Source organism: Pelophylax lessonae, assembly GCF_965119305.1.
Source record: "Pelophylax lessonae genome assembly, chromosome: 10".
NCBI lineage: Eukaryota > Metazoa > Chordata > Amphibia > Anura > Ranidae > Pelophylax > Pelophylax lessonae.
In genome coordinates, this window is record NC_138777.1 from 11,206,117 (window position 1) to 11,216,045 (window position 9,929).

Below are 9,929 nucleotides of genomic sequence, written 5' to 3' on the forward strand. Positions count from 1 at the left end.
CAAAAACGTGAAAATCACGCGTTTCCATTAATTCCAAGTGCGCAAATCCGCCCAATTTAAGCTACAAAAAAAAAAAAAGCTTCATAACTTTTCAGACTTTTGGCTTCGGATGCCTCGGAGAGGAGAAGTGAACAAACTTCATAGAGAATAATTGATTTTTTTTTCTTGAGCTACAAAATGTGTGATTGGGATGGGAATGGCGCAGTTTTGTCCCGGCGTCGTGTCGGAGGAACGTTGAAGCTGCGCTGACCCAGCTCTGAGCCCCGTCTCCTCCGGTATGAATATTAATTTATTTTCTCACCTCGGCAGGGGGGCAACAAATAAATTTAGTGGTGTCTTTAAATCATCCCTTTCTCTTCTATGAGGCTGAGATGTCATTGGAAAGTTTCTTAAATAGGCATTTAATTAGCCCGTGTGTTAGTGCAGAACAAAACCCCCGCTGGGCTGCTATAGAGGAGTGGGGGGGAAGGGGGGGTCAGCATGCTCAGTCTATGGCTACAGGTCCATTGTTGCAGACCCACAGTGGATTGCTTACTTATGGGGCCTAATCCAATCATAAATTGCCCCTGTGCACCAATCAGGGAGGGCCGAGGTCCCCATGAATGAAAGTGAAGTGGGGGATTTTGCTGAAGGTCTATTGTTGGAGCTGTCACATGTGAAAGGACCTGAAGCCCCCGGGCCTTATAAAAGGCACCTTCCGGGGGAGCAGCGCAGATATCCCACAGAAGAAGAGACACACAAGAGTTCATTAACCAGAAAGGAGTTGAAGATGATGTTCCCCAGTCTCCTCGCTCCTCCGGCCGTCTACCCCAACCTCCTGCGCCCAACGCCGACCCTCACCCTGCCCCAGAGCCTGCAGAGCGCCCTGTCCACCCACTCCAGCTTCCTGGTGGAGGACCTCCTCAGGATCACCCGACCCATAGCCACCACAGAATACTTACCCAGGGCTGTCCCCCCTCCCAGCATCTCTCCTCCGACCTCCGAGACCCCCAACAGCCTGGCGGACACCTCCGAGCTCCTGGGCTCCAGGCACAACTCAATCTGCGGCAACGGCGGCTCCACCTTCCTGAAGTTTGGCGTCAACGCAATCCTGTCCAACTCCACGCCCAGAACAGGTGAGCGGCTTTTGGCTCTCTTTTAATTTTTGGGGGTCCAGGAATTACACCTCATGAGGCAATAATGAGATGACTGTTCATGGGGCACCTCATGGGGCAATATTGAAATGACTGGTCATGGGGCAATAATGAGATGACTGTTCATGGGGCACCTCATGGGGTAATAATGAAATGACTGTTCATGGGGCACTGCATGGGGCAATAATGGGATGACTGTTCATGGGGCACTGCATGGGGCAATAATGGGATGACTGTTCATGGGGCACCGCATGGGGCAAAAATTAAATGACGGTTCATGGGGCACTGCATGGGGCAATAATGAGATGACTGTTTATGGGGCACCTCATAGGGCAATAATGAGATGACTGTTTATGGGGCACCTCATAGGGCAATAATGAGATGACTGTTCATGGGGCACCGCATGGGGCAATAATGAGATGATTGTTCATGGAGCACCACATGGGGCAATAATGAGAGGACTGTTCATGGGGCACTGCATGGGGCAATAATGAGATGACTGTTCAGGGGGTACCTCATGGGGCAATAATGAGATGACTGTTATCATGGGGCAATAATGAGATAACAGTTCATGGGGCACTGCATGGGGCAATAATGAGATAACAGTTCATGGGGCACTGCATGGGGCAATAATGAGATAACAGTTCATGGGGCACTGCATGGGGCAATAATGAGATGACTGTTCCAAACGCCTGGACTGGCTGCCAGCGGCTGGTCACATGATGGCGAAAGTGGCGAATAGAGAAAGGAAATGAAAAACCAACTTTCTAAACTTTTTCAATCACTCTTCCTAGAAACGTTAGCATTATCCTGATCTGATTTTTCAGCCGTGTATTTTCAGGCTAGATCAGGAGTATATTTGATATTACATTTAATTAAATTTTTTTGATATTTTTTTTTATATCCACTGGGAAAATGCAAGATTTGTGGAAACGCGCATGCACTGCTAAATTAGCAAAGCCATGCCACAAGGGTAAGGATCTTTCACTTCAGTCATGTGACTATCATTTTTTTAATTTCATTGGCTCTTAGCTGAAAAATAACTGTCACTGTGAGCCTGAAGATCCTTATCCTGGGGTATGTCCGTCTTTTTATAATATGAGGTAGGGGATATAAATATAAAGTCCTATTAATAATCATAGAGGAGGGTGTGGGGCCCCATTTATATCAGTAGGCACGTTGTTGGCAGCCACAGTTCTGAATGGCAACTCTGAATCCTGAGTTGGCATGTAACCGTTTTGGTCCCATTAAGACACTACAATCAGGGCCAGACCAAGGGTTAGGCAACAGGGGGCGGCTGTCCTGGGCACTGGTATCATGTCAGGTGGAGGGGCACCACTAAGATTGGGGGGAGGTATTTTGTTGAGAGGGGGAATTTTGGAAGGGGGATGGCAGGGGTAAGAATTGTGCTAGGAAGGCAAATTTGGGTTTGTGTGGTAGGAGTGGTGATTTGGGGGGGGGGGGATTGTGTTGGGGAGCGGGGATGTGAGAAGAGGATTTGTGCTAGGAGGGGGGATTTGGGGGGTTTGTACTATAAAAGTAATATGATAGTGGGGAAATATTTTTTTCCTTTTTTTTGGGTGGGGGAGAATTTGTGCTAGTAGGGATGATTGGGGGACATTTGTGCTGGAAGGGGGCATTTGGAGTGAGGAGAGAAGATTTGTGCTAGGAGGGGGGATTTGGGGGTTTTTGCTATAAAAGTAATATGATAGTGGGGAAATATTTCATTATTGGGGGGGGGGGGGTGCTACTTAGGATGATTGGGGGTATTTGTGCTAGAAGGGGGATTTTTTTTTTTTGGGTGGATTTGTGTGGGGGTGAGAGGATTTGAGTTGAGGAGGGGGGGCAAATATGCTAGGAGGAGGAATTTTAGTGGGGGGGGGGGGCAGATTTGATTTGCACTGGGGAAATTTATGCTGATTAGTGCTTTTTTTTTTTTTTTCCTTTCTTTTTTTTGGGGGGGGGGGGGGATTTAACACATGCTTATACATCTTGGGGGGGGGGGGGGGCAGCGATTTGGCATGGGCTCTAGGTGACCATGTCCCGCCACTGGCTACAATGGTGCATTATGGGATTTCAACATGACCTCTAAGGCTCCACCAGGTGTTGGGAATGGGTTGTCGCAGAGTGTCGGAGAGTTCTCGATGTCCGTGTGAACGCGCTCATTCGTCGCCGCTGTTCTATTTAATGCGTTTTTTTTTTTTTCATGAAAAATAATAAATCCGGGTCCAGAGGGTCCTGCGATGCATCCAATCCGTGCGTCCCGATCATTAATGTTTGCTTTGTCCTTGCAGATTCCTCGCAGACGTTGCTCCCCGCAGCCCCCCCAAAGACCACCTTCTCTCTGCCGTACTTTGATGGCTCCTTCCAACCATTCATCAGATCCTATTTCCCAGGTAAGTGCCTCCTCGGAGCTCCCAGTGTCTCGTGCCTCATTGCGCCCCCACCCCCATTTCTCGGGGGGCCCCCCCATGCAGCAGAATCGGTCTCGCTAATTTGAGGCCCCATTGATCGCTGGCAGTGACTGCTGACATTGTACAGCTCTCCCCTGCTCCACAAATTAGCCCAACTTGTCAGGCTGAAAATCTGAGGCGTTCCCCCCCCCCCTCTCAGAGGGAGCCCCCGCGGCCCCCTTCACGGGCCGGCTTTTCCCACAGAGCCAGCGAGCCCTGACAATGCTCGGGAGCAGCGTGACCAATCGGCTCGCTGCCTCCGTCCTGCCACACACAGAGCCGTGATCGACACCCACCAGCCAAGCCGGCTCATTCAGAGTCCGGGGTCAGCCAGCGGCGCTTTTTTCACAAGACCCCCCCCCCCGGCGCTTCTCCTTGGGAGAGGTGTCCGCGGCGATGGCAGCCCAGAAATCGGCGCAGCGAATGTCATCCGTCCAATTAGAAAATGATGGATGGCGGAGACGCCACCTCTACATGGAACTTTCCTGTGTCCAATCGGGGGGCAGAGTAGAGGTTAACAAACGCGATGGTGAATACTTGGGATGCAGAGAATCCTTCCTTCACCATGAAAGGTAATCCTTCCACTAAAGAAAAAGCTGAAATCATTTTAAAATAGCAAAATAAAATAAATACAAAAACATTCACCTTTTTTTTTTTAACCACTTCAGCCCCGGAAGGTGTAAAACCTTCCGGGCTGAAGTGGTTCAAAAAAAAAAAAATTGCGAAAATGACAAAAAATGGCTTAATGACCAGGCCATTTTTTGCGATACGGCCCTTCGTTACTTTATCAGACAATTGCACGGTCGTGCGACGCTGTACCCAAATAAAATTGATGTATTTTTTTCCCCACAAATAGAGCTTTCTTTTGGTGGTATTTGATCCTCTGTGGTATTTTTTTTTTTTTTTTTTGCGCTATAAACAAAAAAATTAGCGAAAAAAAAAAAAAAAACAATATAGTTCACTTTCTGCTATATAACATTCCCAATAAAAAAGAAAAAATGTAAAAATCTAATTTTTTTTTTAATAATTTTAGGCCAATTTGTATTCTGCTACATATTTTTGGTAAAAAAAAATCCCAATAAGCGTATTTTGATTGGTTTGCACAAAAGTCATGGCGTCTACATACTAGGGGAAAGATTTGTCATTTTTATTTATTTATTTTTTTACTAGTAATGGCGGCGATCTGCGATTTTTTTTATTTTTTTTTTTTTTTTTTTAGTGGGACTGCGACATTGCGGCGGACAGATCGGACCCCTAACTGACATTTTTGACACTTTTGGGGGGACCAGTGACATTACTACAGTAATCAGTGCTAACAATATGTACTGTTACTGTAATAATGACACTGGCAGGGAAGGGGTTAACTCAGGGGCGATCCAAGGGTTAAATGTGATCCTAGGGGGTGCTTTCTAACTGTGTGGGGGATGGGCTTGTAGAATGAACACAGAGATCTGTGTTCCTAAATAGGAGGATCCCTGTGTTCATTCCTGAGAGAACAACGTGTGTTTACAACAGCACACCGCCATTCTCTCTTCACTGTTCTGTCAGCAATATACAATCTACCAAAATACAATCCGAAAACAACAATGTTACAATAAGTAATATAAATGCACAATGTTTCAGAGATTTTGGTAATTGTATCCTGGAAGTTAACACACCACGATGAGGGTCCTTATTTTCCAAACAAGTGACAGCTAAAAATCGCAGTCACATGGATAAAATGAACGAAACCAGGATGAGGGTTCTTTTTTTCCCCCCAAAAAAGTGACAGTTGAGTCCAACCAGATTTGGAAATGACAGTCACCTGGACAAAATGAACGAGGATGAATAAAATAAATAAATAAACCAGGATGAGGGTCCTTATTTTCCCAAAAAGTGACAGTTGAGTCCAACCAGATGTGGAAATGACCGTCACATGGATAAATAAAATGCATAAACCAGGATGAGGGTCCCTAATTTCCCAAAAAGTGACAGTTGAGTCCAACCAGATGTGGAAATGACAGTCACATGGATAAATAAAATGCATAAACCAGGATGAGGGTCCCTAATTTCCCAAAAAGTGACAGTTGAGTCCAACCAGATGTGGAAATGACAGTCACATGGATAAATAAAATGCATAAACCAGGATGAGGGTCCCTAATTTCCCAAAAAGTGACAGTTAAGTCCAACTGGATTTGGAAATCACAGTCACATGGATAAATGAACGAGGAGAAATGAAATAATTAAACCAGGATGAGGGTCCTTATTTTCCTAAAAAAAAGTGACAGTTAAGTCCATCCAGATTTGGAAATGACCGTCACATGGATAAAATGAACGCGGATAAATAAATCAGGATGAGGGTCCCTATTTTCCCAAAAAGTGACAGTTGAGTCCAACCAAATTTGGAAAAGACAGTCACATGGATAAATAAAATACATAAACCAGGATGAGGGTCCCTAATTTTCCAAAAAGTGACACTTAAGTCCAACCGGATTTGGAAATCACAGTCACATGGATAAAATGGACGAGGATAAATAAAATAATTAAACCAGGATGAGGGTCCTTATTTTCCCAAAAAGTGACAGTTAAGTCCAACCAGATTTGGAAATGACAGTCACATGGGTAAAATAAAGATCAGTCTCTTTGTGTAAAAACTTACAACATTTCAGGTCTCTGATACATTGTAAGTTTATAACACTCATTGTAACATTGAAGGTTTCCTCCCTATAGCTTCAGGACTCTGATACATTGTTATAATGCTCCTTGTAATAAAGTAGCAGCAGAAGACTTGTTGCTGTAACATTTATACTTCTACTCATCGCAGGCAGAGACAGAGCTTTATAATAGAATCCAATTGTGGCCGCAGTGAATGACCCCCCCCCCCCCTCTATACACAGCCAAGGGTGGTCATTGCTCGGTCTCCATCATCTGTATTCCTCTGATGGCCTCTCCATATACTCGGCTGTTTAGTTGGAAAGTGTCACTCCATTGTCCCCTTTGGGTATTTAGGCTTTAGCTGCCTGTCCCCAGCCTTTTCTCTGCTACTTCATTACAAGACAATTACCAAGCACGCTTCATTAGAAGCTCTGTCCTCTATAGAGGAGGCCTCCCTCCTCCTCCTCCTCCATCCAGGGCCAGGCAGAGTCCTAATTAGCTCAGCTATTATCTGCTCTGCATTCCTGGAGAGCCTCGGCCACAGAGATGAGCTCAGTTCAGTTCTAGGCGGAGGCCGGTTGCAAAGATCCACACATTTTTAAAGTTGCACCGGCTTTAAGGGGAAGAGTGGAAGGTTTGCCCTCTACTTTGGTTCTGGTGACAACTCAGAATTTTGGGTTTACCTTAATCTTCTGTCCCAGTGGCCTTGGTGACCAGGACAAATAGAGGAGGGATCTACCCAGAAGGCACACTGGGGTTGATGTATTAAAACTAGAGAGTGGACAATCTGCGGAATTTGCCAGATTTGCCAGATTTGCCAACCAGCTTCTAACTTCAGCTTGTTAAGCTTTTACAATAAAACTTGGAAACTGATTGGTTTCTATCCAGGGTTGCACCAAATTGTGCACTCTCCAGTTTTAATGGAGAATGTCAAGCCTGTAATGTATACCAAACCAAGTAAAAGATACCAATGTCAAGATATGAAAATATATGAAGAGCATATCGTTATATAGTCAAAGAGTCCCCTTTAATATACTAAAAAAAATATATTCTTCTTAATGCTTAGAATTCTAGTTGGTATGTTGTAAATACTGTGTGTCACGTTGTCCCAGAGGATATGAAATGTTCTGCCAAAAATGATAAAGTTCCCGGAAAGAGATGTTTATGAAAATAAGCCCTTATTACCGTAAAATGTTATTTTCCCTAACATATTCAATCTTTTTTAATTGTCAGACTAACCTGTCACTACGCCCTTGCTGGGTCAAGATGACCCTATGTGTAATTGGGATTTTCCACAAGGAATGTATTGTCATTCGCCTAGACTGTATTGTGAAATCTTGTGAAACCTTGTGTAATCTGTAACTTGGGCTTGTGCCCGTTTATGTACTATAAAAGCTGTAACCAAAATGTAATCTGGGTCACACATCCGTTGAAGAACCGTTGTCCGGCCGCTGTATGGCGTATATTCTGAGTAAACATATGGAGACGAATGCAAACCTGTTTGGCGTAGATGTCCGTTATTTCAAGGCTCAAACTTAACATTTGAACTCAACACCAACATCCCAAGATCAATATTGCAAAACCGGGGTTTTGCATTCTCCAGTTTTAGTAAATCAACCCCACTGACCTCAATAAAAACCTGATGGGGGTTCTAATCCTTCATCACTCTCCCCAAAACCAAAAGTTTTGGCTTTTGAATGACTTCAATAGGCAGTAATGTTGCTCATCACCTTTTTCCATGAGGTTCTTGGCAGAAAAGCTAACACCTACCATTACATTAGGACAGTGATGGTGAACCTCGGCACCCCAGATTTTTTGGAACTACATTTCCCATAATGCTCATGCACTCTGCAGTGTTGTTGAGCATCATGGGAAATGTGGTTCCAAAACATCTGGGGTGCCAAAACATCTGGGGTGCCAAGGTTCACCATCACTGCATTAGGATCTTCTACTGGTTGCTGGTATGTTTGGTTTTGGAGATGGTCCATGGGTCAACTTGCAAACCCAAAGTCCCTCCCCCCCCCAATGTTCTGCTGATTGGTTATTATCAGCTGCAGGTTGCTGCACAGTGAAGGGACTTCTGGAGCTTGCGATAACCCCAAAAAGTACCCAACTGAAATAATCTCAGTCATCTTGATTTTTCTCCTGACTAGAACCCTCCAGTAACATACTTTCTTTTTTTTTCCCCTTTTCTCCAGCTTCCTCATCGGTGGTCCCCATGCCAGGAACGTTCTCGTGGCCCCTGGCAGCTCGTGGAAAGCCCCGCAGGGGGATGCTCCGCAGAGCCGTCTTCTCTGACGTTCAGCGCAAAGCTCTGGAGAAAATGTTCCAGAAACAGAAGTACATCAGCAAGCCAGACAGGAAGAAGCTGGCCGGCAAACTAGGCCTCAAGGACTCTCAGGTGAGCGCCCCGAATTATTAATTCCATTGTTAATGGGGTGAGGAGCCTCACCAGGTGTTAGGGATTTATTAAATAAGATCTCTAGGGTCCTAAAAATGCAGAGTGCTGTTGGCCATTCAATGCTTGTCTACGAAATGCAGGAGCCACTCACAAATAAAATGTGGTCCCAAATTATGAAAGCTAAATTCTGAGCGCCCTTCATTCAGTCAGATTTTATGTGCCTGATCAACCATTATCCATGGGCAACCTTACTAACAAGAATGATCTGACAGCCCGTAGAGAATTTAAAATTGGTAATAAATTGGGGTCAATATTGAAACCTAATTCTCACAGCTCAAATCTGTATTAAATGTAAACAGGGATGACCTAAAACTCCCAGAAATAACTTTGGTTCATCCAACTGCACAGCACACAAGGTTCTGACTTTTCCTATTTCCTTTTTTTTTAGGTGAAAATCTGGTTCCAAAACAGAAGGATGAAATGGAGGAACTCCAAAGAGAGGGAACTTCTGTCCTCTGGTGGGTGCAGAGAGCAGACTCTGCCCACCAAGTTTAACCCCAACCCCGACCTCAGCGATGTGGGAAAGAAAATCTTAGAAGGAGAGGATGACGGCCTGCCTTATCAGCGCACAGAGCTCCACCTAGAGGTGGAAACACAACTTCCCTCCTCACCATACCACTCCAGCAGCCACAGCAAAAACTCAGACTTGTCAGAGTCCGACTCGGATGTGGACCCAGAAGATGAAATCACGGTCTCTTAATGGTTCCATTTATTTATCCACAAAGACTTTGCAATGTTGTAAAAAAATATAAATGTTATTAAGGAATTGGAGAGGTGTCTCAGTGATGTTCCCCCTTCTGTCTGCAAGAGTCAAAGTATAGATAGCATTCTAGGGTCTCCAGCTATTGAGGGTATCCTAACTTCTACTGGTGTAGGGATCCTGGGTTCTCCAAAAGTAATGGCGAACCTGGGTTCTCCAACTTTAGTTTGGATCCTGGGTTCTCTAACTGGTCCAGGGATCCTGGAATCTCTAACTGGTCCAGGGATCCTGGAATCTCTAACTGGTCCAGGGATCCTAGGTTCTTCAACTGTAGTTTGGATCCTGGGTTCTCCAAGTGGTTCAGGGATCCTGGGTTTTCCAACTTTAGTTTGGGTCCCAGATTCTGAGACTGGTCCAGGGATCCTGGGTTCTCTAACTGGTTCAGGGATCCTAGGTTCTTCAACTGTAGTTTGGATCCTGGGTTCTCCAAGTGGTTCAGGGATCTTGGGTTTTCCAGCTTTAGTTTGGTTCCCAGATTCTCAGACTGG

At 45.0% G+C, this 9,929-nt stretch overlaps 1 protein-coding gene across 1 annotated transcript; it reads left to right on the forward strand.

The window, feature by feature from the left end:
- The first annotated feature begins 660 nt into the window (after positions 1-660).
- DBX1 (developing brain homeobox 1) lies at positions 661-9,593 on the forward strand. The gene is made up of 4 exons (XM_082270239.1): positions 661-1,115; positions 3,428-3,529; positions 8,419-8,621; positions 9,070-9,593. The coding sequence occupies exons 1-4, from the start codon at positions 770-772 to the stop codon at positions 9,379-9,381; spliced, it is 963 nt and encodes a 320-aa protein (XP_082126365.1). The 5' UTR covers positions 661-769; the 3' UTR covers positions 9,382-9,593.
- The last annotated feature ends 336 nt before the right edge of the window (positions 9,594-9,929 follow it).

Bases quoted from the DNA above. Each gene is read 5' to 3' on its own strand.
- DBX1 (XM_082270239.1), top strand. From the start codon at position 770: ATGATGTTCCCCAGTCTCCTCGCTCCTCCGGCCGTCTACCCCAACCTC. The intron at 1,116-3,427 runs GTGAGCGGCTTT...TTGTCCTTGCAG, and splicing joins CAACTCCACGCCCAGAACAG to ATTCCTCGCAGACGTTGCTC. The intron at 3,530-8,418 runs GTAAGTGCCTCC...CCTTTTCTCCAG, and splicing joins CATCAGATCCTATTTCCCAG to CTTCCTCATCGGTGGTCCCC.